The sequence below is a fragment of the Paroedura picta genome, chromosome 17, assembly GCF_049243985.1.
Source record: "Paroedura picta isolate Pp20150507F chromosome 17, Ppicta_v3.0, whole genome shotgun sequence".
NCBI classification, from domain to species: Eukaryota; Metazoa; Chordata; class Lepidosauria; order Squamata; family Gekkonidae; genus Paroedura; species Paroedura picta.
The window spans coordinates 21491555-21513789 of record NC_135385.1 but is presented as its reverse complement, the minus strand read 5'-3'; the positions used below and the strand labels follow the sequence as shown (position 1 = coordinate 21513789).

Here is a 22235-nt window from a genome sequence, read left to right as displayed (position 1 = left end):
CAGAAAGGGCAACTCTTTCTCAGCTAGGGTTGCCAGCTCCCCCCTAGCTAATGGTGGGGGAAGAAAGGGGAAGGGTTGCCAGATCTGCCCTGAGCCAGCTCGCTGAGAGGGCGGTCTAAACATCTAATAAGGGCATGTTATATTAGTGCCACACTCATCGATGGGGAATTTTATATCTTTATAAATTGTTTTACACTTTCAGGCTAACCTTTCAGCATTCGCTGGCAGGGGCTCGTGGGAATTGTAGTCCATGGACCTCTGGAGGGCCGCAGTTTGACTACCCCTGCTCTGGACTATCATGCGTTAACCCTGAAGCATGACTGAATTTAGCTAGAAGTGGTAGCACATCTGGTTTGCATGGAGAAATTCCTAGCTTCAGTCCCTGGCATCTCCATCTCCATCTTAAAGGCTCACGGAGAAGGCAACGTGAATGGTCTCCCCCTGGCACCCTGGACAGCGGCTGCCGGTCATAGGCTCGTAGGAAACTCCCAAAGATGTTTTAATGTTGTTATTAACTCCCCACATATTGGGCCACCGTTAAATGCACACCAGAATACCTGCCACTAGTTCTTCACACTGTGCGACCTTCCGTGGCTCTGTGAAGAAGCCATGTGCCTCACTGTATCTGACACTTCCATTCACAAAAACAAACAAAAAACCCCCCCGAAACTAAAACCTACAATCCAATAAGCCAATGATTGCATGTTTAATTAGAAAGGGGAGGATGACTGCATATTGAATCCGATAGAGGACTCTGGGGAGAAAACAAGCTATACTTTTTAAACACACTTAATGCCATCTCAGGCTGCTGGTCGAAATTCGCTGTGGAAAGAGAAAATCACGACGCCTAGTGACAAGACACAGGTAACTGGAGAGCAACTGTGCTGCTATGAATGGGTGAGCCGCTAATTAGATCAGAGGAAATAAAGCTGTCAGGGTGGGATAAAAGAAATCAACTCCAATTGCCATTTCATTGTCAAAGAAAGCAGCCCTGCATGCAGCTCAGTTTGCGAAACCTCGGTTTTATAAGTAAATATATACAAGTTGCCATTAAGCCAGTATGTTCAGAGGAACACCGATGCAAAATGGGGCCTGAGATTTTCCAAATGCATGACTCGAGACGCTGCACAGGAACTGGGGCTGATATTGAAAAGTCCACCAAAAGGTTTAACATCCCACAAATGATTCATACCTTAAGATACTTCAAATGTGGGCTGGGTTACCATGTACTTTCTTGCACACCTCTGGAAGTGTAATCAACTGTAACTTACATTCTGCTGCTCGGGATAATCTTGTGGCCATCTCTAAACCAAGTGACTTGTGGTCGGGGGGAGCAGGAGATGGGTGGGAAGTTGAGCACTGCGGCTTGCCCTTGAGACACTGTTTTCCTCTGGTCCACGCCCAGGAAATTCCCCATGTCTGCAGAGGAAAGTGACACTCAGTATTCCAAAAACAGTTTCTGCTCCCCAAGCATGTCATGATTTCTTTTTTTTTAAGGGTCAGAGAGAAGAATAATTATATTTTATGGCAGTCGTTTGCATCCCCGTAATTAAGCAATAAGATATCCCGGGCCTTGTGGCAGTGCTGATGAGTGCAGGTTTGGGGATGCGTAGCGAGGCAGACGGCAAAGCCCAGTGACTCTGGGACACCGAAGAAGTGTCTCCGTCAGCACAAAGTGGCATGCTCATTTCCCAGGGTAGGCAATTGACTCCCCCCACCCAGCTGAAAACCGACGGATTAAAAACGGTGGATGAGCTTTTGAAATTTTACTATCCAAAAAGGCCCGGATGAGCAACACTGTAAAGCCAAGATGAAGACCCAAGCAGTGAAGAGTTCATGAAGAAGAGATGATGGAGCAAGAGAGAAGGGTGTGAGGCTGGGGGACGGATGGCAAGGGAGCTGGGAAAGGGATCTGTGGGTGAAGGCACAGAGAGGACAGGGAGGTCTGTTTTTCAGTCCAAAGAAGCCAACTTTCCTTATCAAATTAACTGATTGAAACAAATTTAATTTAAACTTAACCACATTGTCTTTGATTGTTTTATCTACTGTGCCCTCTTATGATGTAAACCGGCCATAAATAAATATGATGCTAGGAGCAGCTGGCAAGCTAGTCTTCTCTTGGTAGATTCCTTTCCTTGTGGTCCTTCCTCCCCTTCTCTCACCTAGGCCTGCCACACTTTTATCAGGTTCCATCCTGGGGAAGAGGAAGCTGCCTTATCCCACCCTCACTGTTTTCAAACTCAGCCAGGTCAAGCAGCGGCATGGGGGCCCATACATGGCCCTTGTGACCCTCCCTCACAATAATATTCATACTTTATGGAGCAAGGGAGATCAGAACCAACTGCCATCAAGTTTATCAGCCACATAAGTGAACGGCAAAGTGATCTCATGGTACTTTGAAATGTGGGGGGGGGGGCGGAGGTGAGGTGTTGCTTAGTTTTGGAAATCACGGGAAGGATTTTTCCAAGTTCTAATGTAATTAAACACTTACATTTCACAGAAGTCCATATTTTTGTTTAATCAGATTACCCACTTTAAAAGAATTATTGAACCATTCAAGCAGTTCTAATTAACCCCATTGTTACAGGAGCAGTTCAGCTTTCATAATTCAGACATTTTCTAATTAAGAATTGTTCGGCAATTCCTGCACGCCTCTGTTTGCATTAATTTACAACTCAGTTAATTTTTTTTTTTCAGCAGAATATAGTTCTGAAGCATGGACGTTACCTGAGGATTAAATTTTTGATGCCTTTTCCAATTCCAGATATACTACAATTTTATGGAATGCTATTTCACATTTAATTCATTATAGGAATGCTATTTCACATGTAATTCATTGTAAATGAAATGTACATATCATGCGGATGCTAACATCTACATTAAATGAGTTATTTCATTTGGGAAGCTGCTATGTTGTAAACATATAGTGCTTTACTTATGGGATATAAAACCGCAGTTAGACAAGGCAGTTTTAGCTCCCTTTTCGCCTGATCTAAAAATAGTTAAGTACCTACACTGGAATCTGGCTTTATTTATAACATCTTATGTGGATAATCAAGAGATATGGGGAGGAGATTTTGACACTTGGTCGGAAGACTCTATTTCGAGCAGACCCAAAGTGATTCTATCTGAGAGCCAAACTGGATGCTACAACATCCATGGGCCTGACTCATGGGTGCCAATGCTATGGGAGAGAAGAATTGGGACATTTAAAGATGCCATGAGAGCCTGATCTTGGTTAGGCCTGTAACTTGGTGGGATCTCACTTCCCCTCCCCTCCATGAGCCTTTGCAAGTGCATGAACAGCATTTGAAAAGGGGCAGAGAGGGGGAGGCTGAGAAGATTGCCTGGGTCCTGCTGTGACACAGATCCTTTCAAGATTAGGGCCCCACATGGGGTTGCCCAACTCCAGCTGGGGCCCGCTGCTTTGGAGGGTAGACTCTAAGGTTGTGGAGTCAGGACTCCATGACATGGTACCTTCCCATCCCCAGGCCCCACCCCCAAAATCTCCATGAGTTTCCCCACCCAGTGCTGGCAATCCTGCCCCTGCAGCATTTTTTTAGAAGGGTCGATTCTTTTCTAACATGGCATCAGCATCCATAGGTTGGACTCCTGTATGCCATAACATCTAGCTTGGACCTAGAATCATAGAGTTGGAAGGGGCCATACAGGCCATCTAGTCCAACCCCCTGCTCAACGCAGGATCATAGAATCATAGAATCACAGAATCATAGAGTTGGAAGGGGCCATACAGGCCATCTAGTCCAACCCCCTGCTCAACGCAGGATCATAGAATCATAGAGTCGGAAGGGGCCATACAGGCCATCTAGTCCAACCCCCTGCTCTATGCAGGATCAGCCCAAAGCATCCTAAAGCATCCAAGAAAAGTGTGTATCCAACCTTTGCTTGAAGACTGCCAGCGAGGGGGAGCTCACCACCTCCTTAGGCAGCCTATTCCACTGCTGAACTACTGAACTGAGGTTAATGATGGCAGAGATGCTTAACTGAGGGTCTGGTGGTGGGGCCTAGTAGTGGGGGACTGCCACCTCCACCAGGGTATATAGCAATCCAACAAGTAGCCCCATAAGGCTAGTCAGCTTTCTCCCTAGGATGCGCTCCATAATATCTACAGCACAGACGTGTCAGCAATGGTGGAACGGCAAGAGTTAATGGCTGCTTGGCCGTTTTGCATGCTATAGCACTATTATTCTTGATGCTAATGTTAAGCTGCAGGAAAAAAATAATAAGTTCAGCACATTTTCGCTGTTATGATACATCTCTCCTCCATTTAATCACTTCCTTGTAAATGCTCGCGTCTAATAAAGAATTCCATTCACTGACTTCATCTTCCTGCCATTTATCAAATGACAGTCACTGGCGCTGACCTTCCAAGTTAAGTGCCCTGAGGAACAATAATCAAAGTCTCAGACTGAGACGTGTGGGGTATAAACAAATACAGAAACTTCCATTTGACTTGTGAGAGTTCTTTTTCTGGAGGCAGATTACATGGGAGAGGTGGGGTAGAGCTGCCTGCCAACCCATCAAGACATGACTGCTTAGGGGAACATCTCTCAATCCTTCCTCCATAAAAATGTGCAGAATTCTCAGCCCTCCAGAACTCTGAATCAGGTGGGTAGTTTAATAAAAGCATAAGATGTTTCAGTCCATGATCTTAAATCCACTGGTCTGCTCTTTTTCATTAAACCAAAAAGAAGCAGAATGTATCAAGGGCCTGGGTGCAGAGAGTTTCGGGTATCTTTGGATTTCTGTGAAGAAGAAAGAACAATCAACAATAGCCTTTCTCCGACTGATTCTTCTTTTTAAAAAATGTCTCTGCTCACATCTGGAACTCATTAAAAGTTCTGGAGAACTTGAAAGCCTGCACTCTATTTTCTGTGGCATAGACTGATCTTTATGAGAGGCATTACGTGGATTTAATTTTTGGACTCATATGGCTACCTGGAAGTTCCATCTATCTGATTCAGAAACAGTGCAACTCACAACATAAAGATGCACCTGTTTTATAGCAGGGAATCTAAATTTTAAAAAAAAGTTTTCAGAGATTATCCCAGTGATGTTTCCTTGACTATATGAATTCTGCAGAGAGGCAGGCTGGAAACTTGGTCTTATTTTACCACACTAATCAGGTAACTTGCCATTTATAATTGGGGTGTATGAAAATCTACTCATACATCCAATGTGGAAATTAAGTATCAAATCAGAGGCCGTGTTTGACAGTCCCTCCAGTTTGAAACCTGGAGATGGAAGCTGTGTAGAAGTTGGCTTGCTCAGCCCTTGACTTGGATTGCAGGATGTTTGGCCAACAACCAACTGATTCATTTTCAGGTATGAGAATGCCAGTCTTAAAAGCTGATAGCTGCTTTAGCCCCTTTCTGTGCGCATATTTGGAAGCTTCTTGGTCTCCCCACACTAACGGTGGTCTGCTCTGTCAGCCTGAGAAACTTGCCAGGATGTAGAATTTAAAAATGCCTGCATTGCCCATTTTTTTACAGCTTTCTTTGGATGAATGGAACAAATAGCTAACAGGTAGGAATAGTCATTGCCTGTTTGCCAGGGATGCAGTAGGAGATATATATATAAAAAATTCCATCAGGGAATTATTTCAGAACAAATGCCATGTACACCTACATGCCACTTGGACTTCTGATTTTCTTTGCAAGAGAGCCCCCATTCTGTTTCTCACCACACACTGATAAAAGCCAGCATCAGATCTTTGCAAGGACGGGATGATGTACCTGCAAGACACAAAGAGACATCATTATAGTTCTAGCTGTGTAACTTCCTGAGTGGCTCAGGTGCCACATTGGCTCTTTGGTATGCCACTTGGGTGTCTGCTGAGCACTGTTTCCCAGTGTGGCACCTGCCCCACATTTCAAGGAAGTGATAAATCCATTGCCCAGTGGAACCACTGATATAAACATGTTCTTATTCTAGAACCATTTTTTTAAAAAAAGTGATACACTTAGTAAGGTTATATCTCAGCTACACCGAACTGCAACTACAGAGGAACTGGTTGGCCATTGTATGAAACAGGATGCTGGACTAGATGGGCCACTGAAATATATGTTCATATGTATTCTTAAATAACATTTGTAAGCTGCAGAAAATGGAAAGGTGCACATTTTTGCATGACACAAGCACTTCAGCTCCATTTTCCTTTTTTCAGAGTCCCTCCTCCATGCCACCAGAAGCTTGAGAATATTGCCTATTGTTCTATCACAGCAATTTTTAATTTTTTAATTTTTTTTTCTATGTCTCTCTGGTGGCGTGAAGGGAGTGCAAGAAAAACACATGCCGGCGCAGCAAATGCCTCTGTATTCAGAGCAGCAATGAATGGTAGCTGTGTCATTTGTTCTGTAGAAGAAGATGGATTTTCATGTAACCTTTTCAAAACAAAGACAAAAAAAAAACCCTGTATATTTCACATCAGATCACTATACAGCAGCATGTCCTAAACAATGGAAAATAAAAATGCTAAGTCTCAGCATACACACAGACTCGACAAGCTTATTTGTAAATATGTAATCTCTACTAAACTACTAAAACACCCACAAAAATCCTCATAAAACTCTTGAGCCGCAGTTAGGTCACTGCTCCTGTTTGTTCAGCACACCTTCAGTATCACTTAGCCTACTAATTGTTCTATCTCCTTCATTACACTTCTTCTGACTGGTTACATTAGCTGACAGAAGCATCTTTAAAGTGAATAAAACATCTGACTAATCTTGGAAATCAGCTTCGAAAAAAATCAAACCAGATGACCTGTAGTCACCTTGGAAAGAATTTCACCACACAATCCTTGGATCTTGAAGATCAAGACCGAAAACCAATAGGATTCTGCAGGATTGTAATCTCTACTTTCAATTGGAGCAGAAGAAAAGGCTGTGCATGTTTAAATTTTATACACAAATGAGATAATGAACAGAGTTTTGTAACATGAGGCCTCAGAGGGGAATGCCAGCCCCTTGGCTTCCAGTTCAGACACCTGGGACCTGTTTAGCTTTAACAAACCAATAATAGTTTATGATGATAGGCTGCTTCCATACAACTTTGGGTATAGTTCACCCTAGTTGTCACTTGCGACTAGGGTTTCTGGATTTCCCCTAACCCCTAGAAGGGGTGGGGGGAATAGTCAGATTGGAAAACTCCTGTGGTTCATACTGCCATACAATCCACCCTCCAAAGCATCAATTTTCTCCAGGGGAACTGATCTCTGTACTGTCAAGATGACCTGTAATTCCAGGAGACCACCCCAGGCTCCACCTGGAGGCCGGCATCCTTACAACTGGATTCTTCTTAGTATACACCAGACAATCCATCTGTAAAGGGCTGTGCCAATTCAGTCTCAGAGAACATTCTGGCCTACAGATCTTACAACTAGAGACAACAAAAGCACAATATTTTGCAAAATCTCCAGGAAATTTTACACTGAGCAATGAATACTAGATTATATATATATACACACACACAGAGAGAGAGCTGATAGTTTTGCTTTCCTAGTGATAGTGAAGTTATTTTGCACGCAGCTGAGGGGGGAAAAAGGCATTTTCATTGTCTGAATGCCAGAAGGGCACTTAAAAGATTTTTTTGCAGATCCGAGCAAGTAATTTAGGAAAATGGACAATTTGTTTGGAGAGAAACAGCTTGGAAGCTTCTTAAGAAAGTCAGAAGATGGATAATACATCACTGACTCAATGTTATCAATGAACACTAGGGAAATTTGGGTGCTTTAGGGAGGGGGAGTTCTGGAACACAAATAATCAATTTGGCCTCAACATGTATCCAAAAGTCAAAATTTGGACCCTATAATGCATTTATTGAACTTCTAACAAATTAAAAATAAGAAAAGGTCCAGATAATTGTCTGGATCAAGCCATGTCCTAAAATTTATGTAGAGGTCATAGTATTCTCTTCAATGCCAGGACATACTCTATACCTGAAGCCTGGAATTTGCTCTGCATTAATATTATAAACCCTGGGCCTTCTGGGATGATGGCAATATTCTTGAATCAGAAGCACTTGTTCCAGTTCAAACCAGAGCTGTCCACACTCTAATTTGGAGCCTATAATGCAATGAACTTCATGCTTGAAAGCAATGATACCGCTTGTCTTCTGTGAAGGGACATACTTTTCAACTGGACCCCACAGAAAGTGTCCACATGTGCAAAAATCTTTGTAAAAGCAGAACTCCTAGAATTATCCTTTGCTAATATGGATGGCTCAGGGAAGCTCGATCTTATCAAATCTGGGAAGATAAGCAGAATCAGTCCGGGTTCCTACTTGGATGGGAGACAGCCAAGGGAGTTCAGTCAATGGCAAGCCGAGTCTGAATGTTTCCTGGAAACCCCATGTCAAGTCAGCTGCAACCACTACCACCACCACTATATGCTTGCCGTATATGAAAGCAGCTGTATCCCCACCAAAGGAGATATGGAGCCCCCGTCCCATGGCACCAGAATGCCTCCTTGACTGCTAGACTGATCACTGCAGATCCTTACATAGAAGCAGGGGAAATGCTGTTAGCACCATGAGTCCCTTCTTGGCATACCCTTCCAAAGGCATGTTAATGAATGAGTATTTATCCAAGGCTTGCCCAAGTATTTATCCAAGGCCCAGAGGAACAGCTCTGTCTTGTAAGCCCTGTGGAACTGTCCAAGGTCCTGCAGGATACTGATGTTGCCAGGAAGAGCATTCCACCAGGACAGATACAAATGAGTCCCGGGGCACCTTTAAGAACAACAAAGTTTTATTTGAGGTATAATTTTGTGTGTACAGGCACACTTCACCAGAGGTAAGGGAAGTTTATTAAAATGTTAAATCTATGGTGCGGCCTATCTCATGACAGCCAGTGACAAAGTTTAAACTGATGTAAATGTAGGATTTCATGTTTAGGGCTTTTTTTTTTTTTAATAAACTTCGCCCCCCTTGATATTTTAGCATACTGCTTGTCCAGAAAATTAGAGTAATGCCAAATTTAGCACACCCAACGCTTTTCTGTGACCAAAGCAGAGATATTTTTGTCTCTGCAATAATTTCATCCTAATGAATAAATGTAATTCCCTGACTCGAAAATACAAAAAAAAAAAAATGCAGAGATCATCTTCGTTGGTGGCAAGCAATTAAAAATAAATAATAGGCCCTGAAATATTCATAGTAATGTATTTGTTCAAAGTTTATTGTAAATTTTGATTAGCTTTCCACGCGCATTCCATGTTCCGAGATAAAAGCTTCAAGGACTGGAAATGAGTTCATCAAACTTTAAACAAAATAAATATGTCTTTCACTAGGACCCAAGAAAATTGTCAAAACTTAAGACAGGCTTTTTCTTCCATACCTCTGGAGATCCCTAGAGTGATTCCCTCACAGAATAATCTTTTGGCAAAGAACCTGCAGTTTTAGAAAGTGAAGGGAAAGGTGTACTCAAAATAATTTGGGAGAAACAAATCACCAGGAGCAGATGGGATAGAGCTATTTTAACCAGCAGGAGTTGAGTCCATCAAAATCTTAGCAAGAATATGTCAAAAAATATGGGGGGGAAACAATAGTCTACAGTAGGGTTTCCCAACCCAGGTCTATAGAGCCATAGGAGTCTGCGGGAGGGGAGTAATCTGTCCACCCATTGGGGGTGGAAAGAGCAATCTAGTCCCTCCCTCCTAGGATGATGGGAAGGGTAGTAACCAAACATGTCAGGATGGCCTCCTTTCCAACATAAGAAACCATTGTGGTAAGTCCAATATTCCATTCAATGGGTGAAATTATAAGTCAAGTTTAGGGTGAAGATATCCACTGGCGTGATTAATTACACAAGATAGCCAGTGCATCATCTGGAGTTAAGGAAATTGTTAGTGTGACCGACAGTTGGAAGCAAAAAAACTGATGGAAACCACTGAGCGTTTAAGGAAATCAATGTACATTACAAAACAAAAGGATAAACAACCAAAGGTTTTAAAAAGGTGTGCGAAAGACACAGAACTTAGAATGTAATGGATTATAAATCCAGCATCTAGCAAAATACCTACATGCCATGCAAAAACAGGAAGTCAGTTGTTTATATTGCTACTAAGGTGGTGAGCTCCTCTTCGCTGGCAGTCTTTAAGCAGCAACTGGACTTTTCACGGATGCTTTAGGCCGATCCTGCATTGAGCAGGGGGTTGGACTAAATGGACCAATGCATAAACGCTTTCCATGTCTTCCTCTCCAGCATCTGTAGTTGGGGCATGCAGTGCTGTGTTGCTAGGCTTTCCATGAAGTCTGACTGATATTTATTCACACAGACTTTGCATTATGGCTCCTGATTGCTTGCACTATATCTGCCTTGCCATTCCTTCTGAGAGTGTCATTTCCAGAGTAAAACACTTTGCAATTTTCCAACTGAAAATGTCCTAATACAGTCCACTTTAGCTCCCTCGCACTAAAGATTACAATGTTTAACCAGTCCATTGCTCATGTTACAATTTTGATTCACACATCTCCCGTTCCATGTCCCTATTATACATGTCATGCAGCTTTGGACTTTCCTTTTGCATCTGTTAACCTAAGCAACCAAATGTCCTTTCAGCTTTAGTCTGATTGCATCATTAAGAACTTGTCTTCTGCTCTTCCCCAGTAGCGGAGTGCCATTCACCCTCAGAGTTCTGTCTTCCAGCTCTATATCTCTTTTTGGTTGTCTTGTCATATGATTTTCAAGTGATGGAATGATCAGAAGTATTTTTCCCATTTCTTCTTCTGTGTAGAACTAGTCAGGGTTAGCAGTGTCACTGCCATGATCCTCTACCAGGGTCACCTCCACTACTGCTGTGGCCTAGGAGCTGCCCTTCAACAATTCCTCGACCACCCACCACCTGTGGAACTGAAATTCTGGTTGTTGTGAGCTTTCCAGACACTGTCGTTGTGGGCTGCATGACTGGTAGTTTTAGACTCTGGGGTTGTGCCAGGAACTGTGGCTGGCATCTTCAAAGACACAGCAAGGTGGGAATCTCTCTGGGCCAAAGTGTGGAGTGTGTGATGTAACAACAATGTGTCTCAAAGCAAAACTAAGGAGCTTCTGTCCATGGTCATTTTATTTATTTCTTGGTGTCCTTGTGTGCAACACATCACATTTCTGTGTTATCCGGGAGTCTCCAGGAGATGGACTGGAATTAGGAAGACTCCCAGATAAGACAGGAATGTAATGTGTTTTATACACATGAGAAGTAAGTAAAATGCTCAGCAACTTTTCACACTCTCCACCCTTGATATGGAGAAATTCCCACCTTACTTTTGAAGATGCTGGCCACAGTTACTGGTAAAACGCCAAAGACTAAAACTACCATCAGTCTGGAAAACCCACAACACCACAGCCCGGAATACCCACCATAACCAGTTGACTCCGCCCATGAGAACCTTCAACAATTCATTGAACGAAAATTCCCTTGTGCTCAGCGATTCTGCTCAACATCCAAATCCCTGCTGATATCTCTCCCAGCTTCTCCATTGCACTCAAACCATGTTAAATTGTGTACCCAAGAGGAGACTGGCAAGCCCAAATTCTTTTGTAAAAAGCTGAACATCACTGGAGAGAAAAAATGGTTTTCCAAAGCCTTCCTACGAGAAGAAAATATTCTTAAACTTAGAATTGATTGCTACAGAAAATGCTGCTTATGAACTCAGGAAATCTTATTGCTTCCAGCCTCCTCTGCGTAATCCCTTGTCACCCAGTAACCTTTTAAAAGTATTATAATTTACTTTAAACTATTATATTTTATAAATAGCACTGATAGAACGGTCAATGCACACTGCATAACAACCTCCATGCACCTGCCTCTTCCTTCTTGTCGTCACTCCCTGAAGACTCACCCTTGAGAGTCAGGGAGTCAGACTTGAAGTGTGGTTGTGGGGAGGAAACCTACAGAAAGCAGGGCCCACTCCCCATTCTTATTTCAGCAGCAGTGATTGTGCTCTTGTACCTAGCTTTCACACTACAGTCATGCTGGTTCCCTGTTGTGTTTCCCTGTTGTGTTGCCTCAAGACAAAACAAAGGATCCTCTGAACATGCAATAAAGAAAAATCAAAATTAAGAAGAGCCATTTACTTGTACTCGCTGGAAAAGGTGGTGGCTTCCATGTCATCGTGTAGCCACTTAAATTCCAAAGGCCAGCTTCCTTCTGCCAGGCACGTGAGCACGAGACGGTTCCCCTCGAGATGAACCTGGGGCAAACCTGGTTCCGTCTTGAAATAGGGCGCAACGTCGTCTGAAAGTCAAGAGGGAGAACAGAGTCAAAATAAAGCCACAAAACGGTTTTCTTGCTTTTCAAGAGAGAACACCCAAGTGTTAGAGCAGTGTAGCGGTGTAGTGCAGTGGTTAACAGTGGCAGCTTCTAATCCAGTGAGCTGTGTTTGATTCCCTGTTGGTTGTGATGCCTACCTTCTGAGGTTCATTGTAAAGATCAGCTTGTAGCATACAGAGACCCTGGAAACACCCTGTGATGTGGTTGGAAGTGCCATCAATTTGCAGCCAATTTATGGCAACCCCATGGGGTTTTCAGGGCAAGGCACATTCAGAGGCAGTTGGTCATTGCCTGCCTCTGCATAGCCACCCTTGGCCTTCTTTTGGTGGTCCTCCTTTCCAAGTACTAACCAGGACTGATCCTGTTTAGCTTCTGAGATCTGACAAGATCTGGTTACAGAACTAAAATTATGTTCTATAGTCCCCTGCCCTGCAAATCAATGTCTGAGACTGTTTGAACTCCTACAATGGGAAGTCACAGCGTCTTCTAACAAAGCAGCATGTAACTTCCCACAATGCAGTCTTTTTATTCCGTATTCTGTTCAACAAAATGTAACCATTTACTGTATTTGAAGTTCTGATCTCAAATACAGTTGTCTCTTCTATACCCTCCAGTCCAGTTTCTTGCCAGTCAGTTCTTCTTCCTCCTGCACCCGCAAGAATTAAATCCAGTTCATTAAACTCTCTTTAGAAAGTTAGGGAAGAAAACTCAGATGAAATGATTATCACAGCAGGACATGTCTCAGGATAAATGAAGAATTTTGATAGGAAAAGGAGCAGCTTTGAACAAAACACCCTGCAGAACAGCAAGATTAATGTGCCTTTCAACGCTGTCTTTAACCAGACTGTCTCAAAATTACATTTCTTTTTCCTCTGTTAAATCAGTGTTGGGCCCCTGAATGGGAGAGTTTTCAAAGTGCGCAGGGGTCAGATATGGTTTTGAATCTATCATCTACCTGTGGATCAAAGTGTGGGGAGGCAGGAGAAAATAAGGTGGAGATGGAAATATGCCACGGACTTATCAGCAATGTCCTTTTTTCCCCCTTTTTCCCCCTGCCTCAAGCCTCCCAGGGCTTCAAGCGTACATCAAACAACAATGCCTCTGCATTCGATACTTCTGTTGGGGGCTATACAATTCGACTTCAGATTTCTGCAACGCCAGCAGTGATAATTGCTCAATAATTTATACAGCAATTCTAGGCCCATTAAAATCTTATTTCAAGATGTATTTACTTTTTAGCTGACATCTGCTCAAACCATGTCCGCATGATAACCAAGGTCAGGCATTCACTAATATTAGGTGTGCGTCGCAGAAACCTGAACCCTGTTGACAACATTTTACATTCGCAGCGTACATGATGCCAGCCTCCAGTGGGACCTGGGAACCCCCTGGAATTACAGCTCATCTCCAGACTAAAGAAAACAGTTCCCTTGGAGAAAATGATTGCTTGAGGGTGAACTCTGTGGCACTGAACGTCTCCGGTCTCCTCAACCTCCATCTCCAAATTTCCTGGAGTTCCCCAACTTAGATCTGGCAATCCTATTCCCCCAACCCCTGCTGGGGGGCAGGGAACCCTATGAGAAGCCCATCTGTAATTTGTTCTCCTGAGTTTGTTTTTCACCTTTTCCATGTGGGAGTGGGATGCATGGTCCTGGGATGGATTCCACAGACCTTCTCAGCTAGTGGAGGGGCTCCACCCTAGGGTTGTTATAAAATTAATTGCACTGATACTAGAATGTTTTACATTAAAATACAAAACACATATTTGCATCTCACTGGAAAACAATGCTGGGTAAAATTAAACTTGAATAAAATATTGCTTTGTAAGTACTTAATGTATTAACAATTTCATCATATGAGAGTGCTAAACATAAGAGAATAAAGTTTGAAAGGATTAATGCTTCATCCCTCTTAATCTGGGGCTCGATATTTGGAGACAATAGTGTTAACACAATATTAAAAAAGATATTTTTAATTACAACGATAGAATTGCATCATAATTCCCAGTCTGAGTTTAAAAAAATTAAATTGCAAAGCACAATGAGAGAGTACATTAAAATTAATGTTCCTAGGATAAAAGAAGTACAAGTGTTTGGCTTACAAACTAGTAAGAATTCCCAAACATACAAAGGAGATAGGGTGATATGTTTACAACATGGATTTCTCGGGGGTAAGTCCTGCCAGACTAATTTTATTTCTTTTCTTTTTTTGACAGAGTAGCTAGTTTAGCCAATGCAGTCAATGCACTGGATACAGTATGTCTTGGTTTTAATAAGGCCTTTGATAAGGTCCCCCATGATATTCTTGTGAGAAAGTAAAAACTGGGATGGATAAGGTGACAATCAAATGGATTTGTAATTGGCTCACTTGATAGAACACCAAGGGCACACATCAAATGGTTCATCTTCATCTTGGAGGGAGGTGACCAGCGATGTACCACAAGGATCTGTGCTGAGGCCTGTTACTGCTTAACATTTTAATTAATGAGTTGGATGAAGTAATAGAGGGTATACTGATCAAAATTGTAGATGACACTAAACTGGGTAGGGTGGCTAATACCCCCAAGGAAAGGTGATCTGGATAGACTGAAAAATTGGGGCATAGCCAACAAAATTTTAATAGAGAGAAGTATAAAGGATTATATTTGGGCAATGGTAAAGAGATGCATAAATATAAGATAGGGGATGCCTAGCTTGATAGTAGTACATGAGCAAGGGACTTAGGAGTGCTAGTGGACAATAAGGAGTGCTAGTGGGCAATTTTTGAAATCCTACCACCAAGGCATGAGAAATCAGGATAATTCATGCACAGTGTCATGAACAAGAGCACATAAGTGTTCTGGTCTGGTGACAGAGTTCATCTTGCATGTAAATAAGGAGGGCAATCATGGTTAAGTTCAGCTGCTCATCACATTTGTGTTGAAGTTTTCATCATCCCTAATTATGTTTTCGCTTTTGCAATTAAGCCCATTTCAGTAGGGAATGGCATGGGTTACGACGAAGCCTCAAGATAATTTCTGCAGCCAGCAGGAGAGGAAAAAATGGGGAAAATATATTGCTGTCAAGCAATGTCATGGCATCAGAAGTGACATCAGTCTGCTCTAGGAATCACTGGATGCTTTGTGGTTTTCCCAAAGAGAGGTGTTATGTCCCTTCCAGGTTTTCCTCAGTAATGACATCAAGCCATCACCTGATAGTGCCCTACATGTCCTACCTTGGTCTCATCCCAGTTGACAGTTGCCAGCCTGCAACTCTACTCCAAACTCCTGTGGGTGGGAGACTGAAACCCCTGAAAGAGGGAGAAGCAAATAGGCTCCGGACTTAGCAGTATTCTCCCCAGATTCCATCACCAAATCTCTCTGAGTTTCCCAATCTGGATCTGGAAGCTCTACTCCCCCATCCCTCCCCTGTGGGGGACTTGGCAACCCTACATAGAAGCTTGATGAGTAGCCATGGGCAAAGCCACACACTCTCAAGCTAACCTACTCCAGAGTGTCATGGTGATAAAATGAAGGAGGGGGGAGGGTTACAATCCACCCTGGGTGATGTGAAAGACCTCAGCTGAAGACCAGCCTTGCTTGGTATAAGGCAGTGTCATGTGAGGCCAACAGAACTGATCAGCTTTCTGTTGAAATGGCTGCTTCTGGGCCCTGAGATGGAGAACAAGGCCTTCCGAGTCTGGTTCCAGCATGGCCACTTGTGGCCCTGGCTTGGACAGGAGCTATATTGAGCTATATTCACCGTACCATGAGGCAAGCTCCCAGGATGCCAGAGAGCACCTGCCACGAGAAGTGAATTTATGTAACTGGCACAGCGAGAAAATGATCCTCAAAATCTAATCTTCTTCAGACTTAAAATTTAATAGACCTATGAGCACCTTTTTAAAAGAACATTGCACGCTTTGCAAGCCACCCTTCATGTTCTGTAAAATTTAAGCTCGGGTTGCTGGCCTCCAGGTGGGACCTGAGAAAGCAGGGGAAATCGCCTCAATCTCTCTCCCCAAACTGGAAGAGCCTCTGTTTATGGTTGCGGCCACTCCGGCACTCACCTGAAACTTGTAGGGCTGCACACCAACAGTATCTCTGCACGTTTTTTGGGGGGAGAAGGTGTAGTGGCAGCAGATGGTGCATACAGGTGGCAAAGCTACAAATGGGGGCTCTGCAAGTTTCAAGTGGAAGGGGGAGCAGGCATGAGGCCAGAGAGTCACTCCCAATGTCTCTGAAGTGTTGTTGCCCTTTTCATTTTGGGGAGCCCCTGAACCATGCCCCAAATCCTCCCCGCTGCCAGCCTAATTTCACCGGGCAACTCTAATTTAAGACCTTCTGAAAACTGACCCCCCCCCCTTTCCACAACATCTTCATAGTAAAGACACACTAGGAGTCTATAAATTAAATTAAGACGCATGTACTCACTGAAATCACAATAAAGTACTATGCAGTACTGGAAAAGGTTATAATGAGCCTCAATTAAAGCCTTACTGCCTTGAGTATTTACCAACACTAAGAATACCTTGAGAGAGTTTATCAACCTTCCTCCGTGCATAAGTTACACAGGTTTTTACCTCTGGGAGAAGCCCAGGGCATGGGATATTTTTGCCATTCTCCCTCATGGGATCAGCAAGATTTCATAAGCTGTCACATGGAACAGCAGGCCTTCTAATATTGATTTAATTCCCGAACACTAACTAGAATGAACTGCTCGTCAAAGGAATAATCTCTTTATCCTCTAGCTGTTAGTTGCAGCAGGCCAAGAGTTCACGTTTCCTGCGCAAAGGACTATACATCAGAAAGCCAACCAGTCATTGCTTAACGGGAGGCTTTGCATAAACATTAAACTCAGGATCCAAAATCCAATTTAGGATTGCAGTGAGCCAAGTTTATCTTTTCCAGTCCAGTTTTTGTGGGGGTTTTCTCTGTGTAGCATTTTTCTGCCCTCAGCCTCAATTTTTGCTAGAATTAATTCTAGAAATGGAAGACAGACTGGGCCAAGTTTCAGTATTCTTATTTCATCTGGATTACCGTTGCAAGACAGCAATCCTGTCATAAGTATATACGTGTATTTATTTACTTAATTTATGGTCTATCTTTCTCCCCAGTGGAGATACCATGCAGCTTATGCAGAGGGGGGTTTCCTCCACTGTATCCTGAAACACAGGGTGGATGGCACAAGATCATCCAAGCTTAACAAGGTTCTAAGACAGCCAGGGGTAGTCAAACAGCATTAGCTAGCAGGGGCTCATGGGAATTGTAGTCCATGGACATCTGGAGGGCCACAGTTTGACTACCCCTGGTGTAGAGGTTATGACCTCTAATCTGGAGAGCCAGGCTTGAATCCCCACTCATTTTCCACATGCAGCCAGCTGGGTGACCTTGGACCAGCCATATAGAGCTCTCTCAGCCCTACCTACCTCACAGGGTATCTGTTGTGGGAAGAGGAAGGGAAGGCACATGATATAAGCCTTTTTGAGCTCCTCCCGGTAGTGAAAAGTGGGGTATAAAAGCCAACTCTTCTTCTTCAAGGAAAAGCAGGGATTCAAATCTCACTCTCCAAGATCTCCAACGCCCCTCCCCACATTTTAAATTTTTCAGCAAATCTGGTAAGTGTCCTCGGTTTGTAGACACATCACCTCACAAGTTGCCCCAGGTCCTGGATTGTTTGTATGGAGCCAAGCTGGGGATCAGATATACAGTACCAGTTTATGAAGTGTGACAGTAGAGCTCTGAGACAGTTGGCTACTGTACTGCATTCCAAACAGTAATTACTAAACCTACAGGGTGTGCTACTATACATCCGTCTTATAAATCAGATTTATTGTTTACAAAGGCAGCTATCCAAGACCTGCTGAAAACTCCACAAGTGCTTTGACCACTGCCTTCTCTTTGAGGAATATTCCATGTACTTACAGTGAAATCCCTGAACCTGAGGGTGGGCACTCGTCCATTTTTAAACAATAAGAATACTGTATGTTTTCTGAGTGTTATGCAGGTTGTTATTCGACAACCACATGGAAGAAATATCTATTAGAGCAATGCCAGATTGCATCCATCTAAAAACTCTCCAAATAAAAGTACTTAAGCATTTATACTATATCTGGTAGGTGGTTTTAATGAAGCAATATTCTCACACATAAAAGGACTGAACCATAGATGGCAATTCTGCAACAACAAAAAAAGACACAAAAAGAGCTGCTTAGAAAATTGCCTCGTCTGAAACTTTAACAACCCCCCCCCCCCACACACACACACACACTCTAAATTTTTGACAATCAGGTTTTTTTGCTTTGTTTCCTCTTGCTTTCATGAGCCGTCAGGTACCTACGGAACTCACTGATCTTCCGTTCTTCAGGGATATGGATCTCTTATATTTTTAGGGGGAAATAATTGCAGCGACACACAAAAAATATTATTGCTGATTATATCATGAATGAACCTCACTGCCAGTAATCAGGTAGAACAAAGCTTTTCATCTTGTTCGGTCTCTTTGCAGCTTTGAAGCAGGGACGTGCAGAAACCAATTGTCCAACAGCAAACTAATCAAATGTAAATCCCTGAAATATGGGGAAAAAAACAAAACACTAGGAATGTCAGCCTCCAGGGAGGACTTGGGAATTACAGCTCCTCTCCAGACTATGGAGATGTTCCCCTGGAGAAAATGTGTGCTGAGTGGGGTGGACTCTCTGGCATTGTACCCTACTGAAGTCCTTGTCCTCCTCCAACTGCATCCCCAAATCTCCAAGTTTCCCAGCCTGCATCTGGGAACCACACACATTCCCTGCTGGTGGCCATGGGGGATCCAGCAACTGTAAAAAATAAATTAAAAAAAAACATGCAAACACTTCATTTGAACCAAGGGCTTCCTTCCGTCACAAAACCGAACCTATGATGCAAGCCAATACACTACTTAATTACTCCCTGCAGACCCAAGTGCTATAGACATTATTACGGACATTATTACGGCTGTTAATGATGAGCCCAAAGCTTTCGAAAGCATTTCAGCTTGCATATGCTTCCCTGGCAGTGAAGGAAAGGAAAGCAAAGCAATTCGGGGGCAAGGTGGTGTAATGGATAGACAGTCAAATCTTCCTTTGATAAGATTTGACATGCCTTTCCAAGACCCTTCCGCAAATAGACCAGCAGAGTTTGGCAAATGATTCTGAGTTCTCCGCAGGGATTAGATGCCTCAGTACATGTTCCAACATCAGATTAGAAAGGTCTTTCAATTACTAAGGGGCACAGACAAATTATATCTGCAGACCTGTACTAATCCTCCTCATCATAACTGAATATTTTCTAATAAAAGGTGTAACCTGAACTCTGGACTTTGAAGCCCTTTTCCCGTATCAAAAGGAAAGTTGGGGAATTGGTGCCCGGGGGGGGGGGGGGAGTACGGCCATTAAAGTTTCAAGAATTACTATTGAGTACAAGTTTCTTTCTGACTATGAACAGTAGCAGTGCTGTTGATCTTCACAGAAAGATGTGTTAGAATAAATGGAGCCCACAATGTGCCTATAACAATTGTCTTAAAGACTTGCACCACAAGGGCGGGGAGAAGAGTAATCCACACATACACACACACAGGAGACAGCACTTCACTTTTCTGCACAGATCTGAGCATCAACCACCTGTTTCTATGGGGAATAGCAAAGTACTGCTGATTGTGTGGGAGAGACATGGCTGTTTCGGGTAGTGTTACCAGTGGAGGCAAAAACATTTCCACTTTGCAGTGGGTGGGCATTCCCCAGGACAGTGTAATGCATGTCTGCGTTGACATCGGCAAGATCTGTAGTGTGCATGATCAGCAGCGTGTGAAGAATATCCAACAAGGGGCACCAGCGAAGGTGTGTAGTTACCAGATATTTTCTAAACTAAACATGCTATTTTTCAAATAGTATTCTGCTACGCCCTGATTGGCTCACTTCAAAACTTTCTGCTTCGTTGAACACATTTCCTCCCTGCTTGCTTCCAGAACCAACAGAATGAATACAGAACAACACTTAGGCAGTCAGGTCTCTCTCTCTCTCTCTCTCTCTCTCTCTCTCTCTTTTCTTTCTATACAATGTTTGTTTCACTTCGTAATAAAACTATTTTATTCTTTTAAGGGTCTTGGTGCTACAGCCCTCCTTGCATATTTAAGCACTGCCAACAGTCTGTGCACAGTGTGTAGACACAAGCCCTGCACAGCGACAGACTCATTTGTGCACTATTATGTGCCTCTGTACTTGACACACAAAATGACAGCTAAAATTGGGAAAGTGCCTTTTTAGGGCCGAGCCCCAAGTCTGAAAGAGCGAAATTAAACAAGTACATCATGCCTGTCATCTAACAGTAGATTTCAAAAGACTTCACATAGTTATTGCCTTTTTGAAAAGCTATTGTTTGGATAGCAATTTTAACGGTGCATTGTATAATGCCCTCGAAAGAAAGTGCTACCAAAAGGCATGCAGAGATTTGGATGTCTGATCTAAATTACCCTTCGATCAGAGCGTGGCAGAGTCTGCAAAGCTCCGTGTCGGAAAGCAATGCCTCAGCTGGGGGGGGGGACGACTCCATCCTCCTCCCCCCACTGCTACACACACACTGCACGTGCCAGCTAATATGCGGGCCTTTGTTTTGCTCCAGCAAGGAAATGCGTTCTATTCAAATGTTCAAGATCTCAATACCTCCATTTATTATAAAGTATTGCCAGAGTTAGGAAGGGTCAGATGCATTTGCCACCAGCGGTTCATTGCTGATTTCAGTAGTTCTCCCAGTATAGTTGACTCTCCTACATATAACAATCGGTGGTCAGACCTGACTTTGTGTCGCAGTTTGGAACGTTCAGACGAGACGCCCAGATTCCAATCTCCTCTAGAAATCAACGTTTCTCCTCCTTAACAATAAATCACCCTAATAAGCAATTTATGTAGTCTGGGGATTGGATGTAATTCCAGGTCATCTCCAGCCCCCATCTTCCACCTGAAAGTTAGCAACCCTAAGACAGACATAGCCAAGTGTTTCTGTGGGTGCAAGGACTTCCAATCTGGTGAATGCAACATTCATGGCCTCCTCATTCCTGCAGCTGTCCAAAAAGCCCCCCAAACTCCGGTTCTGGGGGGTTCCTGTCCTCCAAGTGCAGGACTGGGAGAGCATTTTGAGCTGCCACAGGATTGGTGAGGCCTCAAAAGTCCTACTGCATGGGCAGAAGCGTGCAGAAACACTTTGCTGTATCTAAGCCATCATTTTCCTTGTGCGTTTAATGCCGTCCCGTCTTGGCACCAGCTTGGGAGTTGCCTTTGCAGGTCTATGCCCTGTCCACTCCCAGCTCCTCTCCCAACGTCTCCAGGTATTTCCCAACCCAAAGCTGGCAACCCTACAAAGCGGAGAGTAAGATGATGGAAGGAAAGCATGGCAATTCCAGAGTAGACTTTTTCACCTCGTCCTTGAACTGATGAAGTCTATTATTTATTCTCAAAGGAAAATACTATAATACAGTGCAAATCTCTGGGCTGTTCATTGTAAACCAGTATATTACAATTTGTTAAAGTTCACATAAATCATTATGAAAATTTTAATGTTCCTTTATGAAAATGCCTGTGCGGGTTTATTAATAAAGTCTCCACAGAGGCTGAGCAAATGAAACCAAAAGTCTAAAGCGTTTGAAAGTTGCTGCTTCAAGCACCAGTGCGATGCAAATACTTAGTCCATCTGTCACAACAAACAGTTCCTGCTATGATGTTTCTTTGATGAGTTCACATCGATTCCACCCAAAACATGGGTGAGTTGAAAAACAACTACTGAGTATATTGTTAAAAAAAACAGTAAATATATTCTAGTGCTGGTGGGGGGGAGTCCGTTCACAGAGGGCTCTTTTAACAGTTTGCACTAGATCTTTTAAGACAGGCCTTTGTGCTGGCCAGCCTGAGCTACCTAGCGGACAATATCAAATGACTCCAATCGTCATCATTCATATA

At 43.2% G+C, this 22235-nt stretch overlaps 1 protein-coding gene across 6 annotated transcripts in view; it reads right to left on the bottom strand.

Moving 5' to 3' along the window:
• SDK1 (sidekick cell adhesion molecule 1) overlaps positions 1 to 22235 on the bottom strand; it is a 429219-nt gene that overhangs the window by 315114 nt on the left and 91870 nt on the right. For all 6 annotated transcript variants that reach the window (XM_077316210.1, XM_077316213.1, XM_077316211.1 and 3 more), the window contains 3 exons: positions 12092 to 12251; positions 5650 to 5756; positions 1272 to 1419 (listed from right to left, as the gene is read on the bottom strand). In XM_077316210.1, the coding sequence (XP_077172325.1) occupies positions 1272 to 1419; positions 5650 to 5756; positions 12092 to 12251 (415 nt within the window). The remainder of the gene's footprint in view (positions 1 to 1271; positions 1420 to 5649; positions 5757 to 12091; positions 12252 to 22235) is intronic.